We start from the raw sequence: 20,596 nt of genomic DNA on the forward strand, positions 1-20,596 counted from the left end.
GTGTTTCTCTCCAGTGCAGTAGATGGCAGCATTGACATGAATAGCCAGAGCGCTCCACATCAGTCCAGAGAAGAACAGGGCGTTTATGTCTATTCCTGGCTTTCCTATGTGGAACGATTTTCCAGCGCTGCCGGGTGTGTTTATGCACTAGGTTTACCCATAACTTACAGCTTCACCTGCACTAGACTCGACAGCTTTATTATTTCGTGATGGCGGCGAGTGCCAAGCGAAAACAGGAGGAGAAACACTTGAAGATGCTTCGGGAGATGACCAGCCTGCCTCCTAATAGGAAATGCTTTGATTGCGATCAGCGCGGCCCGACCTACGCCAACATGACAGTGGGCTCGTTTGTGTGCACCACCTGTTCCGGAATACTGTAAGTTTATAACTAGGTCCCTTATATTCACACAGATGGTGTACAAACTTGTTGTTTTCCCTCAAGAGTCTGTATGGGCAGATGCCTAACAACCCCTCCCATCTGAGAGATCACTGCAGAATGTGTCCCAGCTGTCTTAAACATCATCATAACATCAGCTTTCACAGAAATAGCACGAGATTCAAGAGCCAGAGCAGCCGAACTTGACTCTCCGTTTAGAAAAGACGGTGCGACGTTTGTGCGTTATGGCTAATTGTGAGTTTGTATTCAGAAAGTACTGTGTCAATGTGTGACACACCCATGTTTAAACCTTACAGATGTTTATGCATAAAATATGTTATTAATTAGATCAACTGAGGGGAGGGGGGGAAGGTGTTTATATATGATACAACTTTGTTAAAATAAGTATGATATTGTGGTGCTGAGTTTTGGAGGCTCTGGTAGTGCACATGGTGTATCAGTTTATGAAATAGAAATATGAAATGTTGGTGCGGTTATGTCAGGGCAGGGGCCAACAGTGACACCAGAGGGTTTTGTGACTCCACAGCGGGACCTCAATTTACAGTACTTAGTCTAAATTGCCTCCCCTGATGTCTGTCTTTATAGTCTTGCATGGCCAGACCTTCAGACTGACGGCAGAAGGTCTGGACTCTTGCAGCTTTCACTGGAGAAATTTTACTGACTGCAACCAAGGACAGTTTGTTCTGTTCTGCATCATGTTAATGGTCATGGAAATGTAAAATCGATGTCCCTACAATAACAGACCGGCGTGCATCTATAAATTATTCATTCAAGAACGTTGTGCAGGTTTACTGCAGCAATGGGGCCATGAACTTCACATACTTTTGAAAACCCAGCGTTTAGTTGATCGATAAGCGCTCATTGTCACCGTTGGGAACACGTCAGCATTCTTCTTCCACAAGGGAGTTTAGCATCGCTGCATTTGTTTCCAGCCTTACCGTTAAAGAATGCAACACATCTCGCAGACATCCTGTAGGATTCAACCAATCGGATGAGGACTTTGAAACTCCTGAAGTACTTCCAGATAAGTGTGCCATACTCATCAGACGTTCAGCCAACGGTCCGTGGGCGTGACGGCTGAGACTGGTGTATTTGACATTCTGCTGCCAAGAATCGATTTAATTAAATATGACGGGTTTTACAAGGGACTCCAGGGGGGCCCCAGAAGGCTCTGGGAGTCCAAACGAGGCTTCAATTTAAGGTTTTAAGTCAAAAGTGCTACCTCTTATGTCAGTGTCCCTATGACATTCTGGTGCCAAGAATAGATATGACTAAATATGACAGGGGCTCCACAAGGGGCCTCAATTTAAGGTTCTTAGTCAAAGCGCCATCCCTTATGTCAATGTGTCATTATGACATTCTGGTACCGAGAAATGACAAAAAATATTACAGGAGCCCACAAGGGCCTCTGAGGGCCCTCATAGGGCTTTGGGCTCCACAGGACCTCATTTTAAGGTCCTAAATCAAAAGAGCCACCCTCGATGCAGAAATATGACAGGGCCAACCAGTGCTATAGTAAACTGCCTTGTCAATTATAATGATTTTAATGTATTACAATTATTTTATATTTTAATATTAGTAACAGTTTAATTCACAATTAATAAATAATTAACAATTTTTTTAATCTGCCAACAAAAATCAAAAGTATGATAATTTAGAAAAGTCATAGAACATCTCTCTTCAAAATTCCATTAATATTGAGGTATCATTGCCTGTAGTGAAAATGTTTTATCCAGAAGAAGAATAAACATAAGCACTACTAATAATGTACGACTGGCAGAATTAGAGGTTGCCAGTCTCTACAGTGACCACTGTGTGATTTTTGTCATTTTTTATTTGTATTCCAGACGAGGCCTCAACCCTCCACACAGAGTGAAGTCCATTTCTATGACAACTTTCACCCAACAGGAAATCGAGTTCTTACAAAAACACAGCAATGAGGTACTACACACTTTAACACATTACAGTCTATGCACATGCTGAGGCTCCTCTAAGTATTCTCTCTTTTTTTGTGCTCAGGTTTGCAAACACATCTGGCTGGGGTTGTATGATGACAAGAGCTCTGTGGTCCCAGATTTCCGTGAACCTCAGAAAGTCAAAGAATTTCTTCAGGAGAAATATGAGAAGAAAAGATGGTAAGGAGTCTCTCGTCAGATTCATCCTCCTTTTATGATGTGTTTCTGTATAGCGTGATGTTTTTTTGTGTTGTTTGTCTTCTGAGCAAAATGTTTTGAGATCATGCAATCCAGGAATTACACTAAAATACAAAATCTATACTGTTCACAGTACAATTTCACAGGTAGTTTGTTTCTGTATTGATTCTATATAAAAATGCAGATCCAATGCAAAGTATTTGCTATGGCTTTTGTTTTAAATCATTTTGTTCCGTTATTATTGCTTGTTTTCATCTGATGACGACACGCAGAATGTGGCGGTTGGTCTGTGTTGTGTTTGTCCCGCCCCTCCTCCACTGTGATTGGAGGGCTGAGTGAAGAGTGACAGTGATGAGCGCTGCGTTTTACTCAAAGTTGAACATTCTTCAACTCTCGGCGACCAGTTAAAAATGCCGAGCGCTCAGCGCTTGAGCGTGAAATACTCGCTCAGCGCCTCGTTGCGCTCCAGGCGTTCTAAAAACGCGGCACTCTCATTGAAAACAATTGAAAACGCCAGCCAGCAGCGTGAAAAAATGCTTTGGTGGACACACGGCCTTGATGATTTTGATGAATTTACATCAAATTGCCTTCAAATTGCCACGGCCTTGATGAAATTGATGAATTTACAAACTGTACATAAAAAAATTCTCACCCATAGCATGTACGCTATCATTCAAAAGTTTGGGGTCAGTACTTTGTTTGTATGTTTGAAAGAAATTAATACTTTTTTTTTATTTTTTTTTATAACTTTTATTTATCAAATGCAAGAGTACAAACATACAGTGCATATCAAAAATACAATGTTTTTTTTTTTTTTTTTTTTTAGAAACTTAACATCCCCCTCCCTCCCGTCCTCCCCCCTCCCTAGACCATGATTCACTTGTACATTTAAAGAAATAAAAATAAAGAAATTAATACTTTTAAAGGGATAGTTCACCCAACACTAAAAATTTGCCCATGATTTACTCCCCCTCAATTTATCCTAGGTGTGTATGACATTCTTCTTTCAGACGAATAAAATTGGAGTTATATTAAAAAAAGTCCTGTCTCTTCCAAGCTTTATAATGGCAGTGAATTGTTGCGTCGTTTATGATGTCCATAAAAGTGCATCTATCCATCATATAACTTCTCCACATGGCTCCGGGTGGTTAATAAAGGCCTTCTGAAGTAAAGTGGTGCATTTGTGAAAGAAAAGTATCCATTTTTAAAACTTTTAGACTAAAATAACTAACTTCCGGCAGATTTACGTACACATCGATTTACGGAAAAAGAGTAACACTTGACGAAATCCGGTGGTATATTCGAATGATTGTGCTTTAAAATATAGTATATACGTATATAAAATGACAAAATAAACAATCATCGATCAGTACATTTTTACTTGTAATACTTAAGTACTATAAAAATCAAGTACTTTTGTACTTTTTCTCTAGTAAAATTAAAAAAGGATTACTTAATACTTTTACCGGAGTAAAATTTTATTAGAGCATCTGTACTTTTACTCAATTATTTGATATGTGTACTTCATCCATCACTGGCTATTGCTGTGACAGGCTGTCCCGCCCTCAAGCCAATAAACATGTCATCAAAAAATAGTCCGCTTTGGAAATGAACGGGAGACAAATTTCACTTAGTGAAAACTTTTGGTACTGCGGCCAAACTCTTACTGAAAGCTAATTTTTTGAGAAATCAAGCTCAAATTTGGAACACAACTTGTTTACATTTTCTTCCTGTGTTAGAGTAAGACATGTTTTTAAAAAATTTCTCTTAAAGTTCACTTTCTCTTCAGCAATAATTTACCAAGTGTGATCTTAAAAAAAGATCAAACTTAAACTTTCAGGTCAATGCTCAAAAAGTAAATAAATTGATTATAAATGCAGCATAAATATAATTTAGTACCATACATTCCCCTAATAATACAAAATATTAAATTAAAAAATAAATTAGCAAACTAAAATATAGTACATTTATTTTCATTTAAATAAAAACATTTTTTTTCACATTTTGACAAACATGTGAAGAGCACCAGATGGTAAAGGCCTTGAGTTTCCTATCTAATGTGTATCTAATAGGATTTAAGAATAATAGACTTCAGACTTTAAGAGTAGTCCTCAAATAATTGTAGCCTTAGTGAATATAAGAGATTTCTTTCTTATTTCTCCGTCTCACTGCCCCCAAACTTTTGAAGGGTAATGTATGACTGTATCAATCATGTTGTAGAACAAAGCTCTTCAAGCCATGTTAAACATGCAAAGATTTTTTTTTACTCATAAATCAAAAACCTCTATTCTAAAAGCTCATTATAAAATCCCCTGGGAGCCCATGGCAAATTAGCCTTCCGGGTTGGCCTACAAATTGAGAGCTCTATTATTGTGCCACCATCATTTGCAGGTATGTTCCCCCAGAACAAGCCAAGGTGATAGCTTCTGTGCAGGCTTCAATATCTGGTTCATCTGCTAGCAGTACCAGTAGCACCCCAGAGGTTCTTCCCCAGCCCCTCAAAACCCTGCATCTTACCAAGACTCCATCTAACCAGGTAACTACGCACAATCACCTATACATTTGTACTTTAATTCGGAACCACAGAACGGTTAGTTCTTCTCCTTAAAATCAGGTTATGCCCTGCTTTTCTCTTCATGCCTTCCCCACGTTTCTCTCTCAGTCCCCAGTGAGCAGTCGTGTTCAGGCCCTGTCTGCAGGCCAGGAGAAGAAATTTGACCTCCTCTCTGACTTGGGTGGAGATATTTTTGCTGCCCCTCAAGCTCAAACTGCCAGCTCCTCAAACTTTGCTAATTTTGCACATTTTAACAGGCCCTCAGGTAACCATTAAGATTTTATTAGATTGACAGCTTTAATTTATGTATAAGCGAAGAGTATATTTAGATGCTGTGGCTGGTCACAAGTTCCTTTAATTGTTTTGCCACTATTAATCATCTTGTAGCTTTTTGTCATTCACTTAAAGGGATAGTACACCCAACAATGAAAATGTGTTTGCTCAATCTCAATTAGTTTCAAACCTTTCATCTGTGGAACACAAAATATACTTTCCTTTTTCTTTTTCTTTTTCCATACAATGACAGTTTGTGGGATCGAATGCTGTTTTGGACCCCCTGACTTTCATTATATGAATAAAAACAGATCAATTTCTACATGAGGTCAGAAAAGGAATCATTTTTGGACGAGCTATCCCTTTAAATGTCATTTCAACTCCAGTTGTGAATGAAGTCAGTCAGCTCTGTGTTTTTCTGTTGCTTGTCTACAATTATATCAGAACCATGACTTTAGACTGTCGATTTAATTTACCTCATCAGTCCTGTTCATTGATGTATTTTGTTCACCCTATGCCATTTGTAGCACAAAATAATTCCACCACAGACTTTGCCAATTTTGATTCCTTTGGAAACGCCAGTGTACCATCTCATTTTGGCACATCACCCCCCTCAAAGCCTTCCCTTCAACAACCCCACACAGGTGCCACACCCTGCCCCCATATATTGTTTATGTCCCTGTCATAGCTGTTACAGAATGTTTTTGTCTAAATTTCACCTCTGTTGCTGCTAGCTAATTTTAACAGTACTGTGCCAGTCATTTAAGGATGATAATGGGTAAAGAAATTACACTTTTCCCCTGCATCTTTTATTGATTTTAAACAAAAAAGAAAACGAAATATGATTGAAACGCAAACATCAAGTAGTGTGACAATCTTTTATTATTGTTTCTTAGGAGAAAAATATTTTAGGTCATGTGGTGCAACCAACATGCAGGGGTAAAAAAACAGAAAATTATATCCTAGAGAGGACCCCTACATACACTATATTGCCAAAAGTTTTGTGATGTCTGCCTTTTAATGCACATGAACTTTAATGTCATTCCATTCCTAATCTGTAGTGTTTCAAGGTCCCGTTCTTCGCGATTCCATCTTTCAAACTTAGTTTAGTGTGAAATGTTGCTGTTAGAGCATAAATGATACCTGTAAAATTATAAAGCTCAAAGTTCAATGCCAAGCGAGATATTTTATTTAACAGAAGTTCCCTTTCAAAGCCTAAAGCGAACGGCCGGTTTGGACTACACCCCTGCACTTCCTTGCATGAATGACGTCACTAGAACCGCTTGCTGACTAACCCTCCGCCCACAAGAACACGCAAAATAGGAGAGACGGTGTTAACATTAAGTGACATGGCATCTGACGCACAGGAGCCAATGGCACATGTCGCGACACACGCAGTGGCACTTCCGGTTCTCATTGGCATATGTCAGTGGATAGTGACATGTGTCGCGACACCCGCGGTGGCACTTCCGGTTCTCATTGGCATGTGTCACTGACACTGTCACGAAACGCTGACACTGGCAGTGACACTGAGTCGCGGAACATGTCGCTGTATGTGACACTCACTGGCAGATGAGCTGAACAACTATACTCACGTAATTGTGGCACAAAAGCCAAAATAAATATCCTATTTTTGTGACTTTTTTCCCCTCTTAAATAAATGTTAATCTTACTTGTTAAATTTAGTAATATGTGTTAGTTTGTGACAAGCAGTATCTGAGTGGCATGTGCCACTGAATGATTTATGCAATGCCAATATTGGTGCCAATGTTGTTGATCACGCAAACTGCACGTCCTAGAAAACACGTACAAACCATCATAAGTCATTACAAGCATCCGTTACTGTAGTAAAGCTTTAATTTTGCATCATGCTGCACGCTCTCCTCTAGGTGTCAGTATAGCCAGCGCAAAGATACACCATAACTTAAGACAGTTGAGGAACATCAACTGGTGGTGCATTTGACATTTTGTTTGCAAGTTTGATGGTAGCAAAAACAGTATCTGATAGTATCAGAGTATGATATGTTAAGGCAAATTTGTAAATACTTTATCAATTTTATTTTTTGCATACTTAGGCCTACTCAGTCATGGCTTTAATATTTCACAACTAATTTTATGGAATTATGTAATGAGAAATAAACACAACTTTAAAAATGTGAACGCATTCCTTCTGGAGTTCCCTAAACGTCACACCATGGCAGACAGCAGCATGTGTAGGCAACTGGACGTGACACAACCCTATGGACACAATACACAGCGACATGTTCCGTGACAGTGTCAGTGACACATGCCACTATCCACTGACACATGCCACACATTCTAGTGACACATGCCATTATCCACTGATGTTAATGTTAATTAATTAACGTTAATGTTCCTCAACTGTCTTAAGTTATGGTGTATCTTTGCGCTGGCTATACTGACACCTAGAGGAGAGCGTGCAGCATGATGCAAAATTAAAGCTTTACTACAGTAACAGATGCTTGTAATGACTTATGATGGTTTGTACGTGTTTTCTAGGACGTGCAGTTTGCGTGATCAACAACATTGGCACCAATATTGGCATTGCATAAATCATTCAGTGGCACATGCCACTCAGATACTGCTTGTCACAAACTAACACATATTACTAAATTTAACAAGTAAGATTAACATTTATTTAAGAGGGGTAAAAAGTCACGAAAATAGGATATTTATTTTGGCTTTTGTGCCACAATTACGTGAGTATAGTTGTTCAGCTCATCTGCCAGTGAGTGTCACATACAGCGACATGTTCCGCGACTCAGTGTCACTGCCAGTGTCAGCGTTTCGTGACAGTGTCAGTGACACATGCCAATGAGAACCGGAAGTGCCACCGCGGGTGTCGCGACACATGTCACTATCCACTGACATATGCCAATGAGAACCGGAAGTGCCACCGCGGGTGTCGCGACACATGTCACTATCCACTGACATATGCCAATGAGAACCGGAAGTGCCACTGCGTGTGTCGCGACATGTGCCATTGGCTCCTGTGCGTCAGATGCCATGTCACTTAATGTTAATACTGCTACTGCAAAATAGGGAGCGTGGTCTTGTTGCTCTCCCACGTGGAGAAGAGCGCGCATTCAGCGCTTGCATCTCCCCGTTAAGGTAAAAGGCGGGACCTTTCCGGGCAAAGTGTGCTAAGCTGCTGTCCAATCACAACACGGGAAGCGCTGGCCCAATCAGAACTCGTTACGTGTTTCTGAAGGAGGGACTTCATAGAACAAGGAAATCATCAGGCCGTTTTTAGGACAGAGGAAACAGCGCTGTACAGATACGTCAATTGTGTGAAAAATACTGTTTTTTACACACGAAACATGAACTCATGTTATATTGCACACTGTAAACATAATCAAAGCTTCGAAAACACGCGAAGAACGGGACCTTTAATATGGAGATGGCCCACCCTTTGCAGCTATAAGAGCTTTATTTTAATAATAATAATAATAATAATGCTTGCCCATTCAAATCAGAACTGCCCCTACATTACCCATTTTTAAATAGTGTTTTTTTTTTTTTATCTGGCTTACATTCTATGATTTGATACCTTACTTTACTGATACCTTACCTTACTTATTTTATGCTCTTTTTTTTCCACTTGTGACTTTGTGCCTGCCTGAATGTATATTTAATGGTTATGTTTGTTACTTTTTAATTGAATTAATACAATAAGGGCCAGATTTACTAAACAGGGCAAATTAGCGTGACAGCGCAATTCCAAAAGGATCTACCGACTGTTCATGATCCACTGATAACGTCAAATTAAACAACACAGACGCAGCCGGATAATGTCCATTATGACTGACCAAGAGCAGCCCAAATTAGCATTTGGTTTAAGACGTGCTTTTTTGGGAGCGGTAAATAAGGACACAAATACCAGTAAATTGATGAGTGCAAACCTTAGTAAATAGCCTTGCATGTTTCATTACACTCTCCTCCCATAAATTTTGCGTCTGAAAGGGGAACTCCTACAAATGCACATAAGGCCGCAAAAATAACGCTGTCCACTCATTTTCAGCGCTAATTGTTCACTGCGTGTCTTCAGTAAATCCTGTCAGTAGTTTTTTTTTAAACACCAAAAGAGGTTTTGCGCTGATGCAAGCTGTTGGTAAATCTGGTACTAAGTCTTGAATAAATGGGTATACATATAAGCTATACCTTAATTTATGCGATTCAGGAGGAGGCATATCCATTCCTCCACTACCCAGTATGGCCCCTGCCCCGCCTCAGAGCAGTTTATCGAGAGGGGACCGTTACGCTGCCCTAGCTGAGCTTGACAGTGTCCTCAGTTCCACCGTTACTAGCGGGAGCGCACAAGGGTGAGAAATCACTGCATAACTTATCTACTCTGCACAATCCACCTGGCTTTTTAGGCTGTTCATGCAAATGTTTTTGTGTGTTCTTGCACTATAAAAGTGTTTATGGAGGTGTCCCAGGAGCTGCTGCACCCCCAGCTCAGCCAGGACTACCCAACATGCAACAGGGTTTTGCAGGTGGAACTCTTAAGATTCGTTTAAGCAAGTTTTAACATGAAAGTCTTTAAAACTGACTCAACCCTTATTATCGTGCAGCTGCTCCCTCCACAAACCCATTTGTGGCTGCTGGGATGGTTCAGGAGCCCATATCTACAAATCCATTCCAAACCAATGGAAGAGCAGCCGCCTCAGGTAAAACCTAGCTTTGGTCGAGATCAGCATGCTTGTTATGTGTGTGTCCATTCAAGGAATGAGCAGATGAAACATGCTACTCCTCCTCTGGTCTCCTTTTATTTACTTTAGCCTCATTTGGCACTGGCTCCATGAGCATGCCAGCTGGCTTTGGGAACTCAACCAGTTACTGCCTGCCAACCAGTTTTAGTGGGACCTTCCAGCAGCAATTCCCTGGCCAAGGTCCCTTTCCCCCACCTGCAGCCTACCACCAACAGCCCAATGGTATGTGAGACTATATTTGTGTTTTCGTGAGTGTGAGATGGCCCAAACCCCCAGTGGCTTATGACTTTTTTTTTTTTTGCATACTATTATAAGTCATGAGGCTGTGTTTGTATTGTATTAAGCATCAGCTTTTTCTGCTTTGATGTGAGTTTTGGTGTTGCATGTGTTGGAGTAGCAGGTTCAGTTCTTTAGCACTGAGGTCAGTTTTTAATGTAACGCACCAGTTCCATGGGTTTTCTTCATTTATGGTCCTCCTCAGGGGGGTTTCCAGCCTACGGACAGGCCAAACCTATGGGCAACTATGGGCAGCCGGCCACAGGACCTGGGATCTCTAGCAACCCATTCATGGTAAGCAAGCTGATGACTATGAGGTAAACACAAAGTATGAAGGATATTATTTATTTATATTGCTCTGAAGCCCCCCTCTGGTGTTTCTGCTTTAATTACGACAAAGCAGCTTGTTCCTAGCCTGGATGCCAGCCGAACTTAGCCCCGCCCACAAAAAGTTTAGTTCGGGCAATTCGGTCTGGCCTCGCTCCATAGAGGAGTGATTGTCTCCGAACAGAAACTGTTCGGACCAATGAGATCATCAGGGCGGGCTTTAGACGATGACGGACAGATGATCAACAGTAACGTAATCATGCACGTCATCAAAGGGGCTTGGATTATATTTGTTCAAATCTTAAACAGAGAGCTTGTTTGGATATGCATTCACCTTCACAATTTCTCTCAAAAATGATGATCATGTTGGGTAAGTAAGTATTTTTTTACAACACCGTCAAAGATTGTTTATACAGGAAAAACTAGGAAGTGTGCCATCCACAAAACAAGTTCAAACACTGCTTTAATACAGACCCAAATACAGATTTAGATCTGATTAGTCAGCTATAGATATGCAAATCTGCATCTTCATGCAGGGGAACCTTGCAGCTCAGGCACCTTTTTTTGCTCTTTTACTGTAATTATGTATTGATTGACAAATCCTGCACATCCCTCACTTGGCAAAATATATACATTTTTTATTGGCAACATTTCGGTCTCATGACCTTCATCAGGCTTATACAAATCATATTACTATAATATGTATCTGTATGATTCATATTATACAATATTAATATATAATATGAATCATATTACTTTCCATCACATTTAAAATGATAACATGACCAATCACTGCAGAGGACCATTGATTAGCAATCAAGCTCAATGATTAAATATATCATAATGATGTAATGATGTATAACATTTCATCTTAACACGCTTCTAATACCAACCAGGGTATGTGATTTTTGTGTACAACCTTTTTCAGGTATTCCTACATTTCACACACAAATCCATGCATATGCACGTTTAGTGAATGAGACCTATTGTTTACTTGGAACATTTTACATCTAGTTTGTTTGGTGTAACTGATTCAGAATCAAGTGTTTTTCTACCTTAGTTAGGTTTGTTTAGTATTAAGGAATGTCACCGATCCTACTCCCCCTCAGAAAGAAATTAAAGGAAAAAGAGTTCAACGCTTAGCCTGACAAGCCAGACCCACATCAAGATGTTTGGTCTGGAAACTCACCATTGACAGGGTTCAATCCGAGGGGCGGGATAAACGGTTGTCTTTTCAAACTCTTTCTGCACGGCGTACATGCAGTTGGATAGCGCTACAACCAAACAGAACAACTAAGGTGAAGCAGAGCACGTTGAAAGATCAAACTTTAGCCGTATCCGGTCGGCAAAACTCTGAACACATCTTCCCTTCTTAAGAAAGACTTCAGTGCCGTTCTTTTCTCAGATAAAAGCTTAACTCCAAGTCTTCCAGAGTCACAGTCAAAGCTGATTTGAAAGACGTTCACCAGTTTCTGTGTTTACTAGAAGCACGCAAGCGCAACTCTGCAATCATTATGTTAAGCCCCGCCCACTGACTCTATACACGATGTGATTGGCCCAATATAAACACATATCATAAGTGTACTATAATGTTTTGGGGTGAGACAAAAACACGGTTTGGAAAATGGATTCATGCTGTACATTCTCATTAGATAATATTTTGTGAATCTTTACCACAAAAAAGTTACAGACAGCAGCTTTAAACATGCATATTATCTTCTCAAGTCTTCTTATCCATAATTATCATGATTATTTGAAGTAGAATTAACTTGATATAACTTAATATTGCTTTTGAGAAGTATCGGTACTTCTAATGTGCTACTAAATCTGCAATGTGTTTTTGTTTGGAAAAATGATCAAACCTTCACAACAATGTTTTTTTTCCACTCCAGTGCTTACGTTTGTCTTCTCTTGTGGTCTTCTCTTAAGGGTGGAGGCCCGGCGGGACCGTACCCAACAGGAGGTTCCTCCACAAATCCCTTCCTCTAAAGCGCTTTCCCGCCACATTTCAGCAACATCATGCACACATTCCGCATCACCAATGCTCTAAAACATTGTCTTCAAGGATCTGAAAGTATTCAGATTTTATATTTACTGCACTGAGTCTTTGACATTTCTAGAGAAAGAGCTGTGGATACGCAGGTGATGGTCTTCCCTACCCATCGGTGTATTCTGGACAAAAATCCACGATTGTCCCTCCTCATTTATGCCTTCAGCTCAATAAGTAATGTTTTATGCCTAGAAAGTAAGCTCCTTGTGCATATCAGCATTTGTAATCCTTTTAAAAACATGTTATTCACAAAGGAAACTGACGGAACAGCAGAACACAATGGTGTCTAGGGGTGCTGCGATTAGCTGTACAAACAACTTCAGTTTGTCCTTAGCACGTGCTCTTGCAGAAATGTTTCGTTCAGTTGAGGCGAAAACACGTTGTGAGGAATAGACGTCACAAATCGCCTCAAGAAAACATGGTTTGGATTAAAACCTGACACCTATTGTGAAGGCAGTGGAGCTCAGCACAAGATAAAGCAGGTGTCTACAGCACAAAAGGGCCGAGTAGATGTAAGTGGTAGAGTACGCTTTTCTATGATCTTCCCTCGGGGTCTCTATAGCCGATCCTTGGGAAATTGGCAGGTCTGACCTGCAGTGTTCTCCGTCGATGGATTTTTGACCACATCAAAAGTTACCATTACAGGAATACAAGTTAATGTGTACATATATAAATATATGTATAAAATATTAAATGATTTTTAACTACTGTGTTATATGCGCCTGTTTGTGTGTTTTTCTTATTTTAGTTTTTTTAAACACATCATTGAGCAAAGCCACAGTTTTTAGTTCTCAGTTGCAGATGATATATGTATGACATATGAATAATTCGAGGAAATTAATCAACAAAAAAATTTATAGTCAAGTTATTACAATATTATCTCCCATCCTAACATTAGACACTTTATTAAGTGGCATACATTATAGTGTAGAAAAGGGTTCTTTAGATCCTTAAAATTGATGTTTTGGGAAACTAAAATGGTTCTCATGTAAATAATGTAAAAAAACAAACATGTAAATAGTATCAAAGAAAGAGAACAGTTTAATTATAAAAATATATTCATTATAAGTATTGGAGCAATTCATAAACAGATAAAATAACTAAAAAATGATCATACAGGCTCTGACACCCTTTTTTCAGTTTTCTTTAATTCATTGATCTACCTTATAATTAGAATATTAATGATCAAGGAGGTTCATTATTTCTTTAAAAAAAATTCTGTTAAAGCTCCCAGACGAAATAACCTCCATCATACGTTTTGTCGAACTTTTTGTTTTATACAGTGGCAGTGGATACATAAATTATTCAAGCATTCGTTTTTCATATATGTTGCTGCCGTATATTGTCGCATTTAATCTTAATGCCCCATATAAGTTACACCAGAAAACTGATTTGATATTTGCAAATATATACATTACACTGACATGAGTATTCAAACCCTTTGTTATGACAAGTGTGGAGCAGACGATGAGCACAGCCTGTCACTACTGAATAACAGTAATCTAATCTGTTCCAGATGGACATAGATTGATTCAAAATAACCAGCTTCCGTTGGCACGCGACAGCGACGTTTTTCACGAATATTCATGTAAAAGAGAAAATCGTCCATTTAGTAGGAGCAGCATGCAGCCACTTATCGGATGTGCTGGGACATATGGCGATGCTTAGTAGTGTGAAATCAAGTTTTTTTTTTTTTTTTTTTTTTTCAAAAATATAAATTTAAGATACAAATGTTTCACATATAAATTATTTGTGTAAAATCCTGTGAAATCACGCTGATATGATTTCCTCTGGAGATGATGACGGCATGACGCAGACAGCGGAGTCTCTGTTGTCCTGGTAACGCGACAACCGTCGGTATCCGGGAATGGCGAGCTTGCTGGGAGAAACTCTTTTTGAGCTCAGTGGACAAGGTCCTGCACCAATGAAGGACTATTTCCACTTTGCAATTACACCGACTGAGGTTTGTCGAGTTTTATTTTTGTTATTTTTTTATATAAACACCAATGCCTTACTCTTGAGGCAGCTTTATGACCAAAAGTTTGTTTGTTTATCTCTTCTCTTCATCTTACGTTAGATCCAACCGCAATTCAACATTTTACACTCATATTACTAATGGAATCAAATTAGTTCAATTAAATTAACACATTTGTGTCTTCGTCAGGTCCGAAATTGAAGACTTTTGGCTGTAAAACATTTTGCGCATGCATAACTTATAGATCTGAGCCTAGAGTAAATGGTTGTAACGTATAATTCATGAATGGTTATTACAAAAGCACTTCAAAAAAATGAATGTAAAAAAATTAAGTTACGTTTTCTGTAAAGCAAATGCACTGAACTAAACAATATTTCCAAATTTGAAAAATTGAGCCCACTAAAAAGTTTTACAATATCAGAGTTTAATCTTTTAAATGATAAAAACACTCACAGTTAACAAGCTATAGCTGTAATGATCACTGAAGTGTAAAAGAAAATGCTGACTATGCATCTTGGGGGTGGGGGGAGTAGGTCTTTATCTGTTTTATTGTAGACTATTATCTATCATAATTAGGCATATCCTTCACTGCAGGTTATTTGGAGCTGGTGGAAGATTTCTTTGAGATCAGACTGCAGGAACACACCACCAGGACAACTGAGAGAATCACATGAAGACTTTTTAGAGGACGACCGTCTGCAAAGTAAGTTATTCAGCAACTTTCTTTGTGCTTTCTTACATTTTTCAAGTATAAACTTTATCAGTGTTTTTCTTTGGAAAACTTTTACATAATATATAATGTCATACTTTTTACTGTAGTACATTTAATAAATAAAAGTTGTTCATTTTTTAACCTTTAACTCTTAATCACATTAAATATATAGTACTTTCTTTCTTGTACTCAAGTAATTTGAATTACTTTTACTTAAGTAAAAGTGTACAGCTCTACATTTTTTATGTAATTAAGTATTAAATTATATTCAATATGAAACGCGGTGCAGTAAAAAGTACAATCTTATGTTTGGAATGTTATGACCGATAAAGTACATACTTTAAAGTAAACATACTCCATTACTGTCAGCCTCTGACTATTTTAGACATACACTTCATATTTTAATAAAGTGTGTAAAGTCTCTTAATGTAGCCAGTTTCTCATTTAATGACAACCTGGTCTATCTCCTCCAGATCAAGTGGCCTTGGTATTTGGTCCTCACATCTTGCAGTACTCCAAAAACTTGTGCCAAGGCCACTATGATTACATTGCCCGTCTCCCTGATGCCTTACTTTTCACAATCATGGCACATTTAGACCTTGAAGACATTTCAGGTCTTTCACGCACCTGCCGTAAGTTTAGAGAGGTAAGGTCTATTGTAATCCCATTGTATTTTAAAATGTCATTGAACCAAACCAAGTGGAATTCATTTTAAATAATATAGCTCAAGCATACTTGAGACAAATATTTCACATAAAATGTTTTAAACTAGCTATACATTTGAAATTACTGTTTGTATGTAGGTTAAATGGTTACATTGAAGTGTGCTTTCTGATTTTTTTCCCCATTCCAGCTTTGTAACTCCGAGGAGTTCTGGGAGCAGACAGTAAGGAAGCATTGTGACACTGTGACTCCAACAGTGGAAGCTTTAGCTAAGGAGGTTGGCTGGAGGACAATTTTCTTCACTAACAAGCTGCAGCTGCAGATGCATATTAGCCGCAGGAAGCAGAAGGAGAATCAGGCCTGTGAGGATAAAAATGAGCCAAGTTCCTCTTCTGTTCCTTTGGAGTAAATGTCTTAAGACCCTATTCAAAGTCTGATTGAGACTTTCTTTCTCAGAACACCATTTTTGCTTGTTTTAAGATTCCCTGTTGAAGGAAGTCTGCACATTGACTTTGTTGTACGTCTGACAAACTATTTGCTTAAATCTAAATGTCTTTGAGCCAAAGACAAGTTGAGACGAAAAAAACTAACAGAACAAATGTACTTTACATTTCACAACTTGCAAGTCAAACTTATAATAACTAATTTCATTATTGTCATAATGTCATAATTATGACATTATTTGTAGTTTTTTCAATACATATCCAAATAGATTTTACCAGCATGCAAGTTTTATTTACTTATTTACCAGACATAATTAAAAAAGTCCACAGTTCCAACAGTATTGTCCTGTTCATATGCCAATTTTTGTGAAGAGGAACCTAATGTTTATAATATAGAAACATTGAATGTTATATTATTTGCAAAAACATCTTTGTTTTGTTCGTTAAAAATAAATATTGCAATTCTATAATAAAATATTTTAAGTTCTCTCCCCCCCCCTACATCTTCATTCATTTATTTAGTAAAAACCCTGGAATAAAAATACTATATAGCCCAGTTTCTTAAGAAAAACAAATTCCAATCCAGTTATTTCACAGCTCAACTCTCTTGCTGGATTCCTTTTAGCCATAACATTATAACCATGGTGATTAATAAAACCTGGCAACGCCAATAACATCTCAAATATTCAGTCACGGGAGAAGTGCCAAATTATCATCTTAGCTCTGCTTCATCGTTTGTTAAATAAAGTATGCTTGAGATAACGAGACTTGCGTTATTTATGAGCATGTGGTTAAAACACACCCCCAGACGCTCAGTAGATTACTGTTGCATGGCATTGTGTCACAACACAGAAAAAGCCATGGATGGGGGAGGATGTTAGAAACCTGAGATGCTGTGACTAGACCGCTGGCTGCAGGTGAGAATCACTCAAGCAATTTGTATCCGTGAACAAGCATTGACTAAAGACTACGGGAAAGGCCTAAACAGGCAAGAGTGTTCATTTTGGATCCAAACAAAATCTGAGGAAGCGAGGGGACTCTGAGATTGAATGTGATTTATTAATAAAGCTTGAACAAGTGAAAGCCCAAAAATGACAAACACCAGTGATGAAACAGGTGAGTGGATTTCTAGTTTTTTCACTCTGCAATTATGCTGTCCAGAATTGTGTATTTGTCTGATGTCTGTAGAGTTTCTTAAATACAACATGGCCATCTGCTCCGGCCATATTCATGGCCCTATTCTCATTCTCTCATTGTTTTTTGTCTTTTGCCTCAGGACTCGCCAGCTCCAGTCTAGCAGAAAGCAATAGGATTTTGGAGACCGTTAAAGCGTTTGTCCACTTTGGAGCTTTCATTGTCACTGGTCTCTTCACCTGCCTCATCATAGCAACAGTGCGGCACAGCCAGGAGCTTCGTCAGAACCCTCGTTACATCCTCCTGTGTCAGCATTGTGTCTGTGTGTGCGGATTCAACATCATGGGTGCAGCAGTGCACAGTCTTCGCAGCCTGCGTTGGCCAATTTCTCGGATCACCTGCTGGATCCTCTTTGACTTGCAGGTGGTGATGGCACGGGGTTTGATGATCACCCTCACGCTAATGTCCATCAGCACCTGTCTGTCTATTTGCATGCCGCTCCGTTACCCCCTTCTGGTCCAGCGCTTCCACCGCTGGGTCATGCTGGTGGCTTGCGTTCTCGCCCTGCTCAACCCCGTAGTCTTCACCATCCTAGCCTGTGTGCGCTCTCCGTGGGACCACGTGGTTGGGCTGGATACTGAGTGCTCTACGGCTTTGGAAGGCATGGCTTGCATTGCCAGCGCTTTAGCGTTGCTGTTATTGCTGGTGCTGCTCATCATCGCAAGCTACGTGGCGATTTACCTGGAAGGTAGACGTGCTGGCCATTTCACTCGATCCAACAGTAAAGGCCGCCGCACCATTCTCATCCACAGCCTGCAGATAAACCTGCACCTCCTGCCCTCCGTCATCATCATCTCACGGCATAAGGAGACGCTCCCTGTGGCACTGACGATTTTTGTCATCTTCAGCTTTGCGCAGTCCCTGAGCCCTGTGGTGTTCGGCCTGCGCTGCAAAGAGCTCTACAAGGAGATGCTGCATTTCCTGCCAATGTTCTGGGGAACATGTAATGCCTGTGGGCACATTGGCAGTATGGACAACAGCAGTACTGGGACAATAACCAGTGCAGAGACCGGAGCCAGTATAGAGACCAATACCTCCACCTGCATGGCGACCATCTCCCCATCTGCCATTATCACAGAATGTGAGGGTGAGAAAGAGAGACTGGGTTTCTTAGAGTTAACTGTGTAAGTTAGAAACAAGTTGGACAAGTTCTCAACAGTGTTAAAAGATAATTGGCAATTTCTAAATCCTAGAGACAGTGGGGAGAGAGATTAGGGAGGTTGAGAAAAAAAAATTGATTATCATATTTTTATTCAGCAAGGACGCATTAAATTGTGCATTGACGCATCAAAAGTATCAGTAAAAACTTTTATAGGATTACAAAAATGCTGGGGAAAAAATGATCACAATCTCCACAAAAATATTAAGTAGCACAACTGTTTTCATTGATGATGATGATTATGATGATGATAATAATAATAATAATAAATGAGTATCATCTGACACTGAAGTCTGGAAGCTGCTGAAAAAACAGCATTGTCATCATAGGAATAAATTACATTTTAAAATATATTAAAATAGCTAATATGTTAAAATAACAGTTATTTAAAATTGAAATAATATTTCACAGTTAATATGTATGTTTTATCAAATATATGCAGCCTTGGTGAGCAAAAAACGTATTTAAATATAGTATACATGACACTACATGAAGGTTTTTTTAGTCATAAAGTTTTATTATGACCATCATGAATATGTCTTTGAATGGGCGCAGCCCTCGCTCTTAAAGGGTTACTTCACAATTCCACTTTATCAGTAGAAACCCTGGAGTATTGGTAGTTCGTCTTTTTGTGTCCTCGCCTGAATTTCTGTTGAACAAGTCACGCTGAGAATTAAATTATTACTTTTGCATATAATTGTGTTGTACAGTTGTGTTTGAATGGGACGCTGCTAAGCTAGTATGTATTTAAGCCTTAAATACTGGAGTTTGATCTCTGTGTTCAAATAATATACATTCTAGAAATACTCATTCAAATGATTGTATTCTTAGGTTATTTCAAGCCACGTGGGTAACATTTGTAAAACAATAAGTTTAGTTTGTTACATGATAAACAGATGCCTAGGTTTAAAGGGATGGTTAACCCAAAAATGAAAATGTGATGTTCATCTGCTTACCGGCAGAACATCCAAGATGTAGGTGTGTTCGTTTCTTCAGTAGAACACAACTGAAGATTTTTAACACCAACCGTTTTTCGTAAAATTCATGTCAATGGGGTGTATTTCTATGAGAGTCACTATTAGAGCAAAAAACACAGACATACGAATCCATATTAAACCCTGTGGCTCGTGGTGACACATTGATGTCTTAAGACACGAAACGATCTGTTTTTTTTTTTTTTTACCTCATATCAGGCGAATCTCATCTAGTATGCCCAATGCCATTAATTCCGTCAAGTAAGGTCAAAAACCCGGCGTGATCATATAGAGTCCTCATTAGAGATAGAGAGAGATAGATAGTCTTTAATGTCATTACATTTGCAAGTACCACACAACGAAATTTGTTTGGAGCAAGCTCTGGGCCTGAACTTGTGTTGTAGGATGTTAGCCATAACTTGAGATGTTTACAAGTTCAGTTCTGTGTCCTTGAAGGAACGATAGCAAGACCCAGCTGTCAAAATGGCCTCCCAACCGATAGCAATAGGGAGAAGGTGCCAGTAAAAGCAATATTTTAATCCATTTAGTTGATCTTCGGTCATTTGTCCAGATCATAATCAATCAGTCAGTCCCTGATCCTCAGTGTCACTGGCGTGCGTCCGGTTCATGGAGTGACTATGATATTTCATCCAGTTTCATACTCATAAAGCCTAACGGTTCACCAGTCTGATCCTCGATGGCGTCCACACTTT

General features: G+C 39.1%; 3 protein-coding genes across 4 annotated transcripts; all 3 read left to right on the plus strand.

Moving 5' to 3' along the window:
• Positions 1-28: 28 nt before the first annotated feature.
• Positions 29-13,452, plus strand: agfg1b (ArfGAP with FG repeats 1b). Of its 2 annotated transcripts, XM_067453990.1 has the most exons (12): positions 29-376; positions 2,245-2,338; positions 2,417-2,532; positions 4,942-5,086; positions 5,213-5,369; positions 5,905-6,021; positions 9,579-9,720; positions 9,818-9,894; positions 9,973-10,068; positions 10,180-10,332; positions 10,592-10,680; positions 12,643-13,452. In XM_067453990.1, the coding sequence occupies exons 1-12, from the start codon at positions 210-212 to the stop codon at positions 12,700-12,702; spliced, it is 1,413 nt and encodes a 470-aa protein (XP_067310091.1). In that variant the 5' UTR covers positions 29-209; the 3' UTR covers positions 12,703-13,452. The 2 variants fall into 2 exon arrangements, with proteins under 2 accessions (XP_067310091.1, XP_067310092.1); XM_067453991.1 differs by lacking the exon at positions 5,905-6,021 and having other exon boundaries at positions 30-376; positions 12,643-13,451.
• A 1,135-nt stretch (positions 13,453-14,587) lies between these two features.
• Positions 14,588-17,033, plus strand: fbxo36b (F-box protein 36b). The gene is made up of 4 exons (XM_067453117.1): positions 14,588-14,726; positions 15,333-15,441; positions 15,924-16,096; positions 16,304-17,033. The coding sequence occupies exons 1-4, from the start codon at positions 14,631-14,633 to the stop codon at positions 16,520-16,522; spliced, it is 597 nt and encodes a 198-aa protein (XP_067309218.1). The 5' UTR covers positions 14,588-14,630; the 3' UTR covers positions 16,523-17,033.
• Positions 17,034-17,037: 4 nt separating this feature from the next.
• On the plus strand, positions 17,038-19,156 carry LOC137089521 (probable G-protein coupled receptor 148). Its single transcript, XM_067453115.1, has 2 exons — positions 17,038-17,672; positions 17,833-19,156. Exons 1-2 carry the CDS (start codon positions 17,648-17,650, stop codon positions 18,876-18,878), a joined length of 1,071 nt encoding a protein of 356 aa, XP_067309216.1. The 5' UTR covers positions 17,038-17,647; the 3' UTR covers positions 18,879-19,156.
• The last annotated feature ends 1,440 nt before the right edge of the window (positions 19,157-20,596 follow it).

Source organism: Pseudorasbora parva, chromosome 9 (genome assembly GCF_024679245.1).
Source record: "Pseudorasbora parva isolate DD20220531a chromosome 9, ASM2467924v1, whole genome shotgun sequence".
Classification (NCBI taxonomy): Eukaryota; Metazoa; Chordata; class Actinopteri; order Cypriniformes; family Gobionidae; genus Pseudorasbora; species Pseudorasbora parva.